The sequence below is a fragment of the Castor canadensis genome, chromosome 4 (genome assembly GCF_047511655.1).
Source record: "Castor canadensis chromosome 4, mCasCan1.hap1v2, whole genome shotgun sequence".
NCBI lineage: Eukaryota > Metazoa > Chordata > Mammalia > Rodentia > Castoridae > Castor > Castor canadensis.
In genome coordinates, this window is record NC_133389.1 from 73,572,944 (window position 1) to 73,590,765 (window position 17,822).

General features: G+C 40.4%; 1 protein-coding gene across 1 annotated transcript in view; it reads left to right on the forward strand.

Annotated features, from left to right (window-relative positions):
* The window catches only part of Arhgef4 (Rho guanine nucleotide exchange factor 4), a 233,766-nt gene that overhangs the window by 131,007 nt on the left and 84,937 nt on the right, over nucleotides 1–17,822 (forward strand). The window contains 1 exon segment of the mRNA XM_074070442.1: nucleotides 10,555–10,845. Within this exon segment, the coding sequence (XP_073926543.1) occupies nucleotides 10,555–10,845 (291 nt within the window).

A 17,822-nucleotide genomic window follows, 5' to 3' on the forward strand; every position in this document is an offset into this window, starting at 1 on the left:
TTCTCCCCCCTGCCCCCACCCCCTCCCTTACCACCCACTCCGCCCCTCCCTCTCCCCCCCACCCCCTCAATACCCAGCAGAACTATTTTGCCCTTATTTCTAATTTTGTTGTAGAGAGAGTATAAGCTATAATAGGAAGGAACAAGGGTTTTTGCTGGTTGAGATAAGGATAGCTATACAGGGCATTGACTCACATTGATTTCCTGTGTGTGGGTGTTACCTTCTAGGTTAATTCTTTTTGATCTAACCTTTTCTCTAGTACCTGTTCCCCTTTTCCTATTGGCCTCAGTTGCTTTTAAGGTATCTGCTTTAGTTTCTCTGTGTTAAGGGGAACAAATGCTAGCTAGTTTTTTAGGTGTCTTATGGGCTCCACATCTTAAAGACTCCGGTCCCTCAACATTAGTACATGGAGGACCATTCCTAGCACATGAACCCTTGGGGACAAAGCACATGCCAACCACAGCAGTATCTCTCCACTGTGCTCTAGCATTAACTTCAGCTGTGAGTAGGGCAATGACATTCTCATCCCCAGTTGGTGAACTTTTTTAATGCTAGAAGCATTTATAGGTCTCCCTTTTATCCTCAGTTTTCTCAGATTCCTTAGTAATAATCTAGGATGTGAGTTTCTTTTTACTCATGTACTGGGTACTTCTGAAATCCTGAGATGCCTCACCTTCCATACTAGAGGAAGTATGCATTTTGTGTTGAGTACTTTCTACCCCTTCTTCTCCTCTAGGACCCCCATTAGTCAGATTTTGTGACTGCTCAACAGGTGCTCAAATATTCTTAACTTTTCTATGCTCCATCTCTTCATCTTTTTGCTTGATTTTGTGGAGGGAGAGATTTTCTCAACTTTATTTCCAATTCTTCTGTTGAATTTTGCCATTGTTCACTTTTCTCATTTTTTTTCTATAATAAAAGTAGATTTTTTTTCTGATTATGTGAATAATATATGTTCATTATAAGGAATTTCACATTCATAAAAATATAGATAATATAAAAAGCTCCCTGGAAACATACCAGTTTCTGGTAACTAGCCTAACATTTTGGTGACCATCATTTTATAAAACTTCCTTTTAGACATACATGCTCAAACAAAACCATATGTACAATTTGACATAAGCAGGATATCACTCAAGCTGTTTTTATTATAAATATGACCCCACCCCCTCTTCACCACTCCAGTATCATCCCATTGTCAACCCCAGTAACCAATGCCTACAACCTAGTGAACACTTCTGTATTTTCTCCACTTTTAAAATCACATCCAAACACATGTAGATGTGTATGTATATCCACAAACACTCTTCCTCGCATCTCACCAGTTAAGGCACTATCTCTGAGGCACTTGTAATTCTAGGTGATGACTCATAATACTCCATGGTGTGAGCAATTTACTCCCTGTTTCAGCTACTGATAGATGCACACACTTTGTTTCCAACTCCTGGCACCTACAAATACTGAAAGTAATGGTTTGCCAAACATCATTTTATGTCTAGCTTTATGGATTAGCACTTTTTAGTGGAAAGAGTCTTAGCTGAAATTGCTGATCCAAGATTATAAGCATTTTAAAATTTTGATGGTGCCTTCCAAAAACCAAGACTATTTCATGTTTCTGGTAGCATTTATATTTCTCTGCATCTCCGCCAGTAATGGCCATTATAATTTAATTTTTTGTTGTTGTTGTTGTTGCTGTTTTTTAAATTGTTTTGTTTTCATTTTTGTCAGCACACATTTACTTAGTTCAAGTTGATTTTTCTTGCTACTTCTCACTTTTTTAACAAAAACTTTTTGTTTAAAACTATTAAGAGATGTATAAGAAGTTGTCCAAATAATACAAAGATCAGGTATACCCTCCTGTCTCCCCAAAGGAAATATCTTCCATAACTGTGGAGCAATATCAAGGCCAGAAGGTCAACAGGGGTAGAATGTGTGCATGTTTTAAGTACCCTTCATCTAAAATGCTTGGAACCCACAGGGTTTAAAATTTTAACTTTCTAATGGGGTTGAAATATTTGCATATACATAATGAGACATCTTGGGTGTGGAGCCCAAATGTAAACACAAAATTCATTTATGCATCATACACACCTTCACATATCTGAAGGTCACTTCATGCAGTATTTTAGTGCAGCTGTACTTTGACTGTGACCCATCACACAAGGTCAGGTGTAGAATTTTCCACCGTGGTGTAATGTGGGTGCCCAGTAAGTTTCAGATTTTGGAATTTTTGGATTTTGGATTTCACATTAGGGATAGTTAACCTCTAGCTACATAGTTGCCATGTTACCCCATGTACAGATCCATGTAATGACTACCATAAGCAAGACACAGACAGCTCCCTTGCCCTTGTGCTAAATTCCTGTGAAGTCACATCCTGTTGCCCTGTCCTGACCACTGTCAACAACTAACCCATGATCCTCACATTCTGTCACTTCAAAACCATGATCTTTTGAGTCTAGATTTTTTCACTCAGAATCTAAGTTGTTACATGCATCAACAATTCTTTTTTACTGCTGAGTAGTATTCCAGAATATGGCTTAACTACTCACTACTGAAGGACATCTGGGGTGTTTTCAAACTTCATCTATCACAAATAAAACTCCTATAAATGTTCATACACAGGATTTTGGGTGGACAAACATTTTTATTTCTCTAGGAAAAAATACCCAGTAGTGTGACTGACAGGTCATAGGACAAGCTTATGTTTAGTCTTCTTTTTTATTGCCAAACTATTTTGCAGAGGGGCTGTGTCCTTTCACATTTCATCCATCAAGAAATGAGAGATTCAGTTCTCTGCATCCTTGCCAGCATTTGGAATCATCACTGTCTTTCATTTCATTTCACCTGTTCCAATCAATGCGTCATCTACAAAGGGACAGTTTTCTTTCTTCTTTTTCAGTGTAGATCTTTATTTTCTTTTCTTGTTTTATTGCAGTATCTACAAGTTTCAATACTCTGTTGACAAGCAGTGATGGGAGAGGGCATCTTTCCTTGTCCCCAGATTTAGAGGGAAGGCATTCAGTCTTTCCCCATTAACTCTGATGTTTCTGTAGGATTGTATACATGTTCTTTATCAAGGTTTTAAAAATCCCCCCTTCTTCTTAGTTTGTTGAGACTTTTTTAAAATCATGAATAAGCACTGAATTCTGTTAAAACTTTTCCTGCATCAACTGATATGATCATGTGATATTTTTTGACCTGATAATATGTATACTGCACTGACAAACTTGCAAGCATTGAACCTGCCTCTGAATATTGAATAAATTCTACTTGGCTGTGGTATATAATTTTAGTATTTTGTATTCACTAGTATCTAAAATATTTTTTACATTTATATCCATTTTAGTCTCATAAAATGGTTTGGAAGATGTTTCTTTCTCTTCTCTTTTCTTGAAGAAATTATGTAGAACATCATGTTTTTGTTTTGTTTTTATTCAAACATTTGGTAGAATTTTCCAATGATGGTTTGCTGACCCAGATTTTATTTCTTGAAAGTGTTTTCTGGGTTATGAAATCAAATTCTTTAATATTTTTAGGGCTACTTAAATTAGTTATTTTATATTGCATGAGTTGCACATTTTAAGGAACTATTTCATTTTACCTAAGTTTTCAAATATATATGTAGAGGTGTTCTTCATATAACCTATTCTTGTTTTGATATCTGTGCAGTTCATGTTATTCATGTTTCATTCCAGATGTTAACAAATTGCTTCCTGTCTACTGCTTACCTTGCTTGAGGTTTGGCAGTTTTACTTATCTTTTGTCTCATTTGCATAGCATCTCTTTTTTTTTCATTTTTCTTTTATTATTCATATGTGCATACAAGGCTTGGTTCATTTCTCCCCCCTGCCCCCACCCCCTCCCTTACCACCCACTCTGCCCCCTCCCTCTCCCCCCCCATACCCAGCAGAAACTATTTTACCCTTATTTCTAATTTTGTTGTAGAGAGAGTATAAGCAATAATAGGAAGGAACAAGGGTTTTTGCTGGTTGAGATAAGGATAGCTATACAGGGCATTGACTCACATTGATTTCCTGTGCGTGGGTGTTACCTTCTAGGTTAATTCTTTTTGATCTAACCTTTTCTCTAGTACCTGTATCTTCACCCCTCCCTTGTGTGCTCTCGCTTTTATCATGTGCTCATAGTCCAATCCCCTTGTTGTGTTTGCCCCTGATCTAATGTCCACATATGAGGGAGAACATACGATTTTTGGTCTTTTGGGCCAGGCTAACCTCACTCAGAATGATGTTCTCCAATTCCATCCATTTACCAGCGAATGATAACATTTCATTCTTCTTCATGGCTGCATAAAATTCCATTGTGTATAGATACCACATTTTCTTAATCCATTCATCAGTGGTGGGGCATCTTGGCTGTTTCCATAACTTGGCTATTGTGAATAGTGCCACAATAAACATGGATGTGCAAGTGCCTCTGGAGTAACAGTCTTTTGTTACTCTTGGTATATCCCCAAGAGTGGTATTGCTGGATCAAATGGTAGATCGATGTCCAGCTTTTTAAGTAGCCTCCAAATTTTTTTCCAGAGTGGTTGTACTAGTCTACATTCCCACCAACAGTGTAAGAGGGTTCCTTTTTCCCCGCATCCTCGCCAACACCTGTTGTTGGTGGTGTTGCTGATGATGGCTATTCTAACAGGAGTGAGGTGGAATCTTAGTGTGGTTTTAATTTGCATTTCCTTTATTGCTAGAGATGGTGAGCATTTTTTCATGTGTTTTCTGGCCATTTGAATTTCTTCTTTTGAGAAAGTTCTGTTTAGCTCACGTGCCCATTTCTTTATTGGTTCATTAGTTTTGGGAGAATTTAGTTTTTTAAGTTCCCTGTATATTCTGGTTATCAGTCCTTTGTCTGATGTATAGTTGGCAAATATTTTCTCCCACTCTGTGGGTGTTCTCTTCAGTTTAGAGACCATTTCTTTTGATGAACAGAAGCTGCATAGCATCTCTCTTTCCATCCCTTTACTTTCAAACAATCTGCATGATATCTCAAATGAATTTCTTACAGGCAGCGTATGGTTGGGTCATGTTTTTATTTTTTAATTCACTGTGAATTCACTGATGAAGTTTTCATTTATATTTAAAGTAGTTGCTGATGCATTAGGGTTTGTGTCTCCCATTTTTCTATTTATCATTTCACTTTTCTTTCTTTTGGACATCCTGTGGGTTACTTGAAATTTTCTCAGAATTCCATTTTAGTGTATCTATAATGTATTTGAGTGTTTATTTTTTTTACAAATTTTAAGTACCTGATCCAGGTATTGTATACACAACTTACCAGTCTCCTAGTGTAGACATTTTACCAAGTTGAGTGAAGAATAGAAACCTCTGTGTAAATCCCTTAACTCTCCCACTTATAATATAATTGTCTTCAATAATTCCTTCATATACCCTTCATATTCCTTCATATTCTGATGGTCTGAAAACAATCAGACAATGTAATAATTTTTGCTTCAACATCAATCATAAAAAAAATCTCAAGAGAAGGGATGTCTGTTGTATTTACCACATTTTTTACTCTTTCTGTTATTCTTTCTTCTTTCCTGATGTTTGTTGCACAGTTCTTTCTGTCATCATCTCCTTCATTTCCAAAATTTCCTTTAACTATTCTTTAAGGTTGATTTCATTTTCTTTCCTCTGAAAATTATATATTTTTATTTTGGTGGTACTGGGGTTTGAACTCAGGAATTCAAGCACGCTACCACTGAGTCACACCTCAAGTCCCCAAAATGTCTTTAATTCTCCCTTTATTCCTGAAGAATGTTTTTACCAGATGAACAGTTCTTTTCTAGAAAAATGTCACTTGAAAAATATTGTGCCACTCCCTCATGGCCTCTATGTGTCTAATAATAGCATTTAAAATATTTTTCCTGTGAGGTGCCTTGGCTTGCACCTATAATCCCAGGGAGGTGGAAATTAGGAGAATTGAGGTTCAAAGCTAGTCCAGGCAAAACCTTAACAAGACCCAATTTCAACTAATAAGCTGCACATGGTAGCATTAGCCTATGGTCCAAGTTAAATGGGAGGCTGTAAACAGGTGGATCACAGTACAGGCAAGATGGACAAAAACATGAGAACTTGTCTTTAAAAATAGATAACCTAAAAAGCAAAAAGGGTTGGAAGTGTGACTCAGGTGGTAGGTTGCTTGCCTAACTAGCACAAGACCGCAAGTTCAAACCCCAGATGAAATAAGTAAATAAATAAATAGATTTTTTTCCCTTATAAGGAAGGTGTCTTTTTCTCCCACTGGTTTCTTTGTCTTTACATTTTAAACTTTGATTGTGATGCTTCTTCATGTGGATTTCTTTGAGTTTATGCTATTTGGGTTTTGTTCAGCATCTTAAATTTGTACATTTGTGTCTTTGGTGAAATTTGGGGATTTTGAAGTATTATTTCTTTGAATATGTTTTTTAAGCCCCAATTCATTTTTTCCACTTTTTTTGACTTGATTACTCCAGTGCTTGATCTGTCTTTATAACCTCACAAGTCCCCAAGGCTCTGTTCATTCTACTTCAGGCTGTTTTCTTTCTGTTGTTCAGATTGTGTAAGTCTGTTTTTCTGTCTTCAAGTTCACATCTGTGGACCCATTATTTGAGCTTTTTATCTCAGTGTATATATTTTTCAGTTCTATAATTTCTACTTAGTTGTTCTTTATATCTTCTATTTCTTTGTTAAGGTTTTCTATGTTCTGATGTGTTCTTTGCTTTCATTTGTTTAAAGATGATTTGTGTTACTTATTGGAGAATATTTATGATAGGTCCTTTAAAATCTGCGAGATTCTAATAGTCACATCTCCTAGTGTTAACATTCAGTGATTGTCCTTTTTAATTCCAGTTAAGAATTTCACAGTTCTTGTTATGATGAATAAGTTCCAACTTCATTCTGGGTATTTGGAGTAGTATGTTATGAGTCTCTGTGTCTTATTTAAATATTCTATTTTGATACACAAACTGATACCACTCCAATGGGGCAAAATGGATACCATCTCATTGTTGCCATTTATGGGTGAAATCCCAGGCTCCTTATTGGCCTCTATTGGGACCTTGATGTGAGGTTGGTGCTTAATTACTGGTGGGCAAGGATGGGAGATAAAGCTCTCCACTAACTCTCCACTGACACCACCCTGGTGGGGAGGGAGACTTGTTAATGCTCCCCATGGGATCCCACTGATACCATAGCATCAAGAAGCCTTATTAATGCTGAGTGGTGGCAAAAGTCATGACCTTCTACATCACCCCAGGCCTTCTACATCACCCCAGTGGGAAAGAGATGGGGACTACCTTACTGACCCCAGGTAGGAAATGGAAGACTGACTTCACACATTACTGATACCATAGATGAGAACCTCATTACCACTGGGAGGACATGAAAGTCTAAGCTTGCTACTCAGCCTTCTCTGACAGCACTTGCTTAGAGGGTATTTGTGTCCATTATAGCCAGATGAATTGGGAATGCCTAATCATGCTTGGCTGGGGGGCAGGGGAAACAACAGTGGCATGTTGCATGGTTTTTACCTAGTGTTTGGTTTGAGTGAGGCAGTTACTTTCTAAATGTTTTCTGACTTGCTAGGTTGGTCCTCAAGCTAGAGAAAGCAGGCTTCTGTTGGAACTTTCTGTTTGTACCTAGAGGCGTCTCCAGCAAGACTGATCAATGTCCATATATGAGGCATGTATAAGCAGACTACCGGAGGCAAAAGAAAACTTAGGAAACTCACGGGTCAGCCATCCCTTTGCTTCTGGGAATCCTAGCTGGCCTACTTTCTTCTCTCCATCATTCAGAGTCTACATATCTTTGTTTTAAATATAAGATTTGAAGTTTTAGGTGTACTTAGTAAAATGAGTAGGGAGACATATGTCTATGTCATCTTGTCCAGTGGACAAGATGTTTTCGGTTTTTTTCCCCTAGCATCCTGCTGTTGTTTAATGGTTTCAGTGCCTTTACTTTCTTTTTTTTGAGATTTACTAATTTTAACTCTTTGAAGTTTTCTTCTATCTCCTATATTTTCTTTCCTCTTTTTTTCTTTTACTATTTATTTCTTTGTCCTGTTTTTGTGATTTGTTTTTTTTAGTGTGTTGAAGATTTTTCTTAAATGTCTAACTTTTCTTCCACATTTATTAAGAGCTAGTCACCTAAGATCTGTTTAGATGCTCTGTGGGCATAATTTTCCTAATCAACTAGCAGGCTTCATGGTGCTGTAATTAAGTAAGAAGATGCTTATTTTGTTAGTTGTGCTCTTTGATGTGGGTTGGTTTCTTCACAGCAGTAGCCTCCAAATGGTCATTGAGGATGCTCAGATTTATTATGGGGATGAAGCAGGGTGCTGAGTGGTCACTATGAAGGTTTTCTTGTTTTCCTTGTGTTGACCCTCATCCTCTCCACTGCTTTTACCAATAAGTCTCTTTTTTCCCAGAATCTGGAAACTTTCCTTCATTCTGACTCACTAAACTACAGCTGTTAACTGAGGTCCATGCTCTTACACACAAACCATCCCAGATCCTCTGTGCTTCCCAGGATTTTTCTCCATCTTTTACACAATTCCTGGCCATCCCAAGTCTGTGTTCCTTCACACACTTTCTGTGCTCTGTAACATCACTTATCTCTCCTGCATCTACTTACATTTTTTCCAGAATTTGCTGAAATTTCTCCTCTGCCTCTTTTTTTTTTTCAGTACTGGTTATTGAACTTGGAGCCTTCCTCACCTAGGGCTTTACCATTTGATCCATGTCCCTGATCCCATTCCATTGTTTCTTCATTTTGCCCTTTTAGAAATATGAAGATATACAGTAGGTACTTAACTTACAACAGCTCCTTACATTCAGATGATCCCACCTCAAAGTCTGCTCACTGGCCTTCTTCCCTAGGACACATGGGGACCACCAGAACCACTTGGGTTGCCTCACCTCTCTCATCTTCCTGTATCCCTGATGCAGTGACCCTCAAACTAACTGTACAGCAGAACTTCTAGAGGGCATTTTACACAGATTGCTTATCCTGCCCCCAGAATTTCTCACTCAGCAATAGGTCTTGGTAGGGCCTGAAATCTTACATTTCTGGCAAGTTCTCAGAATATACATCATGTATCACCACTCACTGGGCAGACCTAGCCAGTGTCTCTAACTCCAGGACTTTGATAAGGATGCCGCTATCTTCAGGCTCCACTGCAGCAGGTCCCATTTCTAAGCTTATTCTTGTGTTGCTGGTGACTGGAGACCTCCGTGACTTGCCCCATGAGTCTCTTCATAGCGCTGCTCACAGTATGTCAGCTGACTTCCTCCAGAGCCAGGCATCCATGAAAGGCTACCCAAAGTGGAAACCATAAACTTATGGGAACCTACTCTTGAAGTGATAGTCATTTCTGCTGTATCCTATTTATTTGAATCCAGTTACTAAATTCAGTCCTTACTCAAGAAGAGAGTCTCTGACAAGAGCTTAACTACCCAGAGGTGGGAACACTGGGGGCATCTTTGATGTTGCCCTCCACACTTGGTGGTGCTGCTGGTCTGGGGTAGGGGCACACTTTGGAAACCACAGCCTAACTGCATGGCCTCAGAGTAAAGAACTTTGTTCCTGAGATTGAAGCTCTTTGGTGAGTGGATCTTAAAGCAGCCATTGTGGCATCTCAAGATTGGAGAAGAGGTGGGAGGGGTAGGAGGGTACTTGGCTCTTTTCCAGTAAGCTGACTGAAAAGAAAAAGGCTAAGTTTGCACTCCTTGTTATCTCTGAACACCCATAGAGAAGGCACAGAAGTACTCGGGTTCTAATGCTGATAAAGCAGAATATGAGGATAAAGCACCAGATGGCACCAACATGTCCCTGCCAATCACTCAGGTGAAGGCTGACAAAAGGCAAGGAGTCAGTGCAGTGAGAAAGTCTGGCAGGAAGATTTCATCTAGTCTGAAAAATGTGAGGGTGGCTCCTTTTCCTTACAGGTGGCTTTCTGTTACTTACTTTCTAAATGGCTTTAGGAGGACTCGGTTTTCATATCTTATGTATAATAAAGTGCTGAACAGGATGCTGCACATAAAGCATGCACAATTAACATCCATCCCATTGTGGGTACTTTGAGGTCATGAAAGGGTCTGTGCTGTGGTCCTTGCCTCGTCTTGGAGATATGGTCTCTGTCAAATAAGACTAAGTAATAGGTGCCTGGAGTGTGCTTCTGCTTAAATCCTGTCCTCAAGAGACACTTTTTAAGCAAGGGCTTTGGCCACATCACTGACCTTTGACTAGTATTTCCAGTGAGCATGCCAAGTTCATTAATTACTTTCAAAACCTAGTCTTTGATCAAAGTACAAGACTGGATTTTTTTAAATAGTCTTGAAAGTATACATTTTAAAAGGAACAAGATTTTTTTGTTTTTAATCTTCACCTTTTTTTCAAAATTACTGTGTGAACAAAGTATTTCATTGTGATTTGTACTTTGAGAATTAGCTAAAACATAGTGTTCTTCAGAAAAGAAGCTGAGCAGAAGAACAAGGGTGTCTCAGGTTGATAAACCCTTACTCTGGTCTCTGATACATTCTCCTCTGCTCCCCAGAACCACATCACCTGGGAAGAGCCACCACGCAGGAAACCACGTTGTACCAACAGTCAGAAAGCTCCTCACACTGAGCCAGTCCAGAGGCTATTCTACATGACTGAGATGATGACCGGGACCCTCCCCTCCATCTCTGCAGAGGAAGCTTTGCAGCCCAGGAAGGTCCCTCAGCACTCCCGTGTCAGTCTGGATGACCTGTGGCTGGAGAAGATGCAGAGAAGGGAGCTGGAGAAGCAGGCACAGGTTGAAGGGAAGTCACACACAGGGATGGCACATGTGGACCAAGTCCAGGTAGGCCACTCACAGACCAGGTGTCTTCTAACTTAGCCTGCTGTCCTCTCCTCTTCTGCAGCAGCCTGCCCCTTCCTGACTGTCCTGCACTGACCCTTGTCACCTGGGAGCCCCTGGATTGAACTTTGCATTATTGTAATGAGTAGCTAGAATAAACCAGCTCATAAAGATGAAAAGTTTATCTTGGCTCACAGTTTTGGAGGTTTCAGTCCATGTTCCCCTCTGGTTTGGATGTAAGGTGGCACAGTGCATCACACAAGAAAGCATGCCGGAGAACATATATTCACCTTGTGGTGGCCAGGAAGAGGAGCAGAAAGAGATCAGGGTCCTACAGGCATCTTTAAGGGCACCCCCCATTATCTAAAGCCCCCCACTAAGTTTCCTTACTCCCCAGTAACCCCAAACCAAGGACCAAACCTCAAACACATGGGCCTTAGGGGGATGTCCAAATCCAGAGCAGGCCCAGTGGCCTGCTTCCCAGAGCTTCTGAGGTCACACCCCCTCTTGTGCCCCAGGGATGTCCTGCAAGCACCTATCCCTGTGCAGGGCCAGAGGCCAGGGAGAAAGAAGGGGCTCCTTGCCTTCCAGGCCCTTACCAGAGCAAGCACTTCTGCCTGTCACACACTGCACTAGCATTAGCTCGAGTGCTCAGCAGTCTTGATTAGACTAATGAAGTGAAGTTATACTGTCTACCAAATTTTGTTGACACAGATGTTTTGAAACCAGGGAAACTACATGAATCCAACAGCCTATTAAAAATGACTCCACAGTGTTTACATCACATCTTTTACCCTCTCCCTACTTCTTGTTCTTTCCCTTTATAAAATAACAATGTTTTTTATTATCCAGTATTTGTATTTGTATTTGTGAAGTATTTGTGAAGAACATTATCTCTAAGTTCTCCTCATTCCTGAACTCCAGCATTTTTTATTGAGGTGAAATTCGCACATTAAGTGAACAATTCAGTGGCACTTTATACATTAACAATATTTTGCAAGCATCACCTCTATCTAGTTCCAAGACATTTTGATTATCACAAAAGGAAGCCCAAACCCATTAAGCCATCACTGCCCATTGCCCGTTCCAAGGCCTGGGAAGCATTAGTCTCCTTTTGTCCCTAGGTTACCCATTCTCGATGGTTCATGGAAATAGAATCATACAGTGCGTGACCTTTCTGTGTCTGGCTTCTTTCCCTTAGCATAATGTTTTTGAGGGCCATCTACATCATAGCATAATTAGTATTTAATTCCTTTTCATGGCTAAATAATATCCCATTATATAGGTATGTTGGTTTCATTTTGCGTAGTCATTATTCATTGTAAGAGATTTGGGTTGTTTGCACCTTTGGCTGTCGTTAGCATTATCTGCAGGGCTAGTGAACAAATTTTTGTTCGAATACAAGTTTTCTATTTTTTTGGGTATATTCCTAGCAGCAGAATTGCTGTGACAAATGGTGATTTTGTGATTAACCTGCCCTACTGTTTTCCATCTTGACCACACCATATTGTCTTCCCAGCAGCAGTGTATGAGGGTGAGATTCTCTGCCTTCTCCTCATCAGTGCCTGCTTTCTGTTTTGTTGCTGTTGAAGGATACCAAATGCTGGCAAGGATATAAGGAAAAAGGGTGCCTTTGCACTGTTGGGAACAGAAATGAGTGCAGCCATTATGGAAAACAGAACAGAGGTTCCTCAAAAGCCAGAAATAGAGCTACCCTCTGATCCAGCAGTCCAACTTCTGAATATCCCCCCAAAATAGTTGAAGTCAGTATGTTGAAGACATATCTGCACTCCCATGTTCTCTGCAGCACTATTTACAACAAACAAGTTATGGAATCTATGAGTCCATCAGCACATAAAGAAAATGTGGCACATATGCACAGTGGAACACTACTCAGCTTTTAAAAGGGAAGAAATTTTGTCATTTGCAACAATATGGAATGGGGTGCAAGTGGAGAGCATTATGCTAAGCAAAACATAGAAAGACAAATACTGCATGTTCTCACTTGTATGTAGACTCTAACACAATCGAACTGACAGAAGCAGAGAATAAACTGGTACTTACCATAGAGGCAGGGGACGGGGGTGGAAAGGTTGTAGTTAGAGAGTACAAGTCCTCAGTTAAATAGGAAGAACAAATTTGATTTTTTTAGGTCTATTGCACAGCATGGTGAACAATTGAGAACTGTACATTTCAATGTCTGTAAGAAAGTACATCTCAAATGTTCTTATCACAAAAAGTCATATATTTGAGGTGATACACAGGTTTATTAGCCTGATTTCATCATGCTATGTTCTAACAAAAATCCTAAGTTCAGGCCAGGTGTGAAGGTGCACACCTGGAGGCTGAGGCAGATGGATTGCAAATTCAATGCCAACCTAGGCTATATAGTAAGACCTTTCCCAAAAAAACAAAAATCGTAACAACAACCTGAATGTGATGGTACACCCCTGTAATCCCAGCACTCAGGTAGTGGAAGCAGGAGGGTCACAAACTTGGGCTCTGTAGTTCAAGGCCAGCCTGAGCTACAGAGGTCCTGTTCAGAACAACCAAGGGCTAGAGATGTAGCTCAGTAGTAAAGCACTTGCTAGTACGCACAAGGCCCTGGGTTCAATTCTCAGTATCACACAAAAACAATCACATCCCTTTGCTCACCATCAATACATGGAAATATACTTTTTAAAAATACATAATTTTCTAAAAAATTAGAAGAAAGTACAAAACAAAACTTGGGAATATGAAACCAAACACACAATTCTCAGATTTTCAAGGTCAGTTGCTTCTTTTTGCCACTTGATTGGATGATTCTGTGATTTAAAAAAGAGGCAATGGTTGTGGATGAAGTGGAGAGAGCTTGCTTAGCTCTTCCTTCCCCAGAAGGAAGAAAGAAGGAAGGAAAGAAGGAGGGAGTGAGGAAGGGAGGGAAGGAAGTGAAGGAAGGAAGAAAGGAAGAAAAGAAGGGAGAGAAAGGAAGCAAAGGAAGGAAGAAAGGAAGGAAAGAAGGGGGAGAAAGGAAGAAAATAGGTAAAGAAATGAAGTATAAAAAATAGTAAACCTGAGAATATAATAAAAATTGTTTTAAAATGTTAAACCTGGTAAGTGTTAAATGGGACAAAGGTTAAGTGGGAAATCAGATTTTCAATGCTGATGAGACTAACTTGTAACATGGATGTTGACAAATGAACCTAGATAATACAAATGGAATGACAAAAATGTAACCAGGGGCTGGGGTGTAGCCTAGCCAGAGTACATACTTAGCACCCACGAGGCTCTGTGCCCCACCCAAAACACATGACCAGCTGCTAACAGGAACCTGACTGTTTCCTCTAGGTCAACATTTGCTCAGTCGTTGTTTGTGGGGACTTTGTAGACTGCAGCTAGCACAAGTTATGAGAACTGAGTTGAAAGACACATGCTTCAGAAGATGGACTGCAGGGAAGCCTGGGGTACAGGCTTAGGACAGGGTCCCATCCTGATAAATCTATTGGAGGCCAAATGCATCTAAGCCATCTGTCACAGCTCAGCAGTAAAGGACACTAGGATGTTGGTGCTCCCCTGTGGTCCTGGGGCTGGCTGTGCCCTGAATCACCAGAGAGCATGGTACTGCATATCACCAGCCCAATAAAAGATCCAAATTCAAAATTAAAGTGTAGTTTCTACTAAATGTGTATCACTTTCACACCATTGTAAAATCAAAGGTGAACCATTCTAGCTCAGAAACCGTCTGCAGGTGGACATAAAGCAGTCACCTCCAGTGGTGACTCACTTATGGTCTTCATGTTAGACGGTTTTCCCGTGGTTTATAGCCCCACCCCTGAATCTGTCTGACCACAGGTTTTGGACTTTCCGTGTCTGTACAGATAGGCGGCTGCTGAGTGTTCATCAAGGCCCTATATACACCAATTTGAGAGGGCTACAAGTCAGGGATTGAGAATGTCTGGATTAAAGTCTTTTATTTTTATTTATTCAACACATACTTAGTGAAAAAAATCACTCACTGAGCACTTACTTAGTGGGCCTTGCCATGGATGGTGAGAACATAAAACCTCAAGCACTTCAATAGAGGAACAACGAGAAGAATATTTTTAAAGTAGGAAAACCAGGAGAAAGTCAAGAGTCAAACAAGAACAGTGAATGGGCAGCAAGGTCAAATGCAGCAGAAAGCATTGTAGGCGGCTGTGGAGTTCCCAGTGTGAACTTAGCGCTGAGTGCCATCAAAGCTATGAGGTGTAGGAGGACAGGAACCAGCCCCGCCAGAGGAAGGGCAGGAATTGATGCTGCAGAAGCAGAAGTATAATCTATCTATCTCTTTAAAAAAGCTTGGCCCAGGAAATAAGGATATTTGGATCAGGTTAGATTGTTCAACCTCTCTGAGCCTGTTTCCTTTCTACCTTGCTGGAGTTATTGTGGGGTTAAATGAGGGTATCAGTTACTTCTGCATTGCTGTGACAAATACCTGAGAAAAACAACACAAATGGAGGAATTAATTTCTTTTAGCTCAGAGATTTCAGTCCATAGTCCTGGGATCTGTCTGGGACTGTGATCAGCAAAGCATCATGGTAGCCAGGTACAGGAGGAAGCTGTTCTGCTCATGAGGACAGGAAGCAGAGAGCAAGACAGGACCTAGGAAACCTCAATAGCATGTTGTCAATGACCTTCTTCCTCCAGCTACGCCACAACTCCTCAAAGTTTTCAAAACCTCCCAGCACCACCAGCTGGAACCAAGCATTCAACCCATGAGCCTGCAGAAGACATTTCATATTCAAAACATAACAGGGAGAAACAGAACAAAGTGCATAGCACACACCAGACACCCAGGGCTTAAGGAAAGCCAGGTCCCTTCCCTTCCTCTTGTCAGCCCTTCCTTGAACAATGAGCATGACACGTTGCCATGTGGTAGGGACAAAAGGTAACAACAACCTCTCTCCACAAGGCGCACCTGTTTGGTCTAACCAGGGTGACAGCATACATAGTGTATATTGCAATTCTCTTTGACATAACGGCACAGTAGCTTACATTGAGATGAGTGCCACAGTGACACTGACGCAGTGCTGTTGACATGGGGTGGGGAGCCTTGTAGAGGGAGCATGGAGAACACTTTGCACAAAAGGAGACACTTCTCAGGCTGACACTTCCAAGGAAAGGTATGAAGGGTGTGGTAATATAAAAATTCATGGAGTATGGGGGCGGGTAATGAGTGGAAGGTGCCTGGTGACAAAGAAGCAGATGAGAAGAGACTTGCTGCAGTGCTCATAGACAGTAAGTTGACAAACTCTGGGCCCCATGGTAATAAATCTTGATATTACCGTGTAGGCAACAAGCAGCCATAATACGTAACAGGTCAGCGAGACACGGTGAATTAGGTCTGAAGCACGGGGAAAGCTTAGGAGGATGTAGAAGTCACCTGATGTGAGAGATGACTTGACAGAAAGCCTTGTGAAAAGGATTTAGTCACAAGCCTACATGATATTTTAAATAATCAACTGTAATTTTGCATGCATGAAGCAAATCCATGCACAGGGTCTGTTTTCCCCTCATCCATGATTAAAGTAGACTACTGAAGAACTCCAGGTGTAAGATTCTCTGGATTCTAAAAGGTTTGGAGGCCTCCTAGGAATTCCAGAAAATGGAGATGGTCTATTAGCTGGGTCAAATAATGATCTGGTCATTCCTACTAACAAATAAACACATATTGCCAGGATGATTACCAGAGTATGGGAGGAAGCAGGGCTCGCGTGGTGGGGAGGAGGCCAGCACCCAGGAAGGATGGAGCTAGCTTGCCGCTCTCCACGCACCCATGGCACCACATGGATTATTCTGAAGTGTGGAGACTGCCCAGTGTCTTTCTGTTGCCGATTCCCAGATTGATTCCATTATGGCCAGAGAGGCACATTTGGCCTGACTTTACTATTTTTAAACTTAAGTTTTTTGCTGTTGTTGTTATCATCAAGAATATGGTCTCTCTGGTGAATGTGCCACACTCCCAAAAATGAAATGTGTTGTGCAGTCGTTGGGTGGGCTTCCTACAAATGCTGGTTAGTTCCAGGTTGATGGTGTTGCTCACAGTATCTGTTTTCTTGCTTCTGTCCATCATTCTGTCAACTATTGAGATGAGCGCTGAGGTCTCTGACTCTAATTGAGTTTTCCATCTGCCCTTTACCTCATAGTCCTTGAAAGTCTGTGTTTGGATGCATACATATTAGGAGTCTCTCTTCTGAGGACTTCACACTGTCACTATGTCATGTCTTTCTGTATCCGTGGTGACTTCTTTCCTTGCTCTGAAGTTGGTTCCGTCTGGTGTTAATACAGTCACTCAAGTTTCATTTTGCCAGCTTTGTGTAGTATACAGTTTTCCATCATTTACTTTTCACCCACTTTTGTCATCAGGATGAAAGTGAGATTCTTATGGACAGCATTGTGCAGGTGTTCTTCCCCTTTAACTGTCTGCACAATCTTTCTTTTAATTCAGTGCTTTTATTTAAATTTAATGTAACTATTGGTGAGTTTGGATTTAGGTCTACCAACCATGTTATTTGTTTTCTCTTTCCTAATTTTAATTGCTCTTTTTATTATCTTCTTTTGGATTATTTGGGTCTTTTTTGTTTTCCATTTTAACTTATATTGAGTTTTTAGCTGTACTTCTCTGTGTAGTTTTGTTAATAGTCATGTTAAAGATTAGTATAAATTTTTCATTTTTCAGTCTGCCTGGAACTAATGTTGTACCAGTTCACGTGGGATGCAGAAGCCTTCTGTCATGCAGGTTCCTTTAACACCCTGATAAGACTTGGATGTTCTTTGTCCCCATCAAAACTCAAGTTGAGCTTGGACCTAAGTAATGGGGTAGAGAGGTGGAGGGACCTTCAAGAGGTTAAGGTCATGGGGGGCACCACTCTTATGAAAAGATTAGTGTAATTCCCATGAGAGTGGGTCAGTTGTTGCAAGAAAGTATTGTTTAAAAGCAAATCAGCATTGTTTCTCAA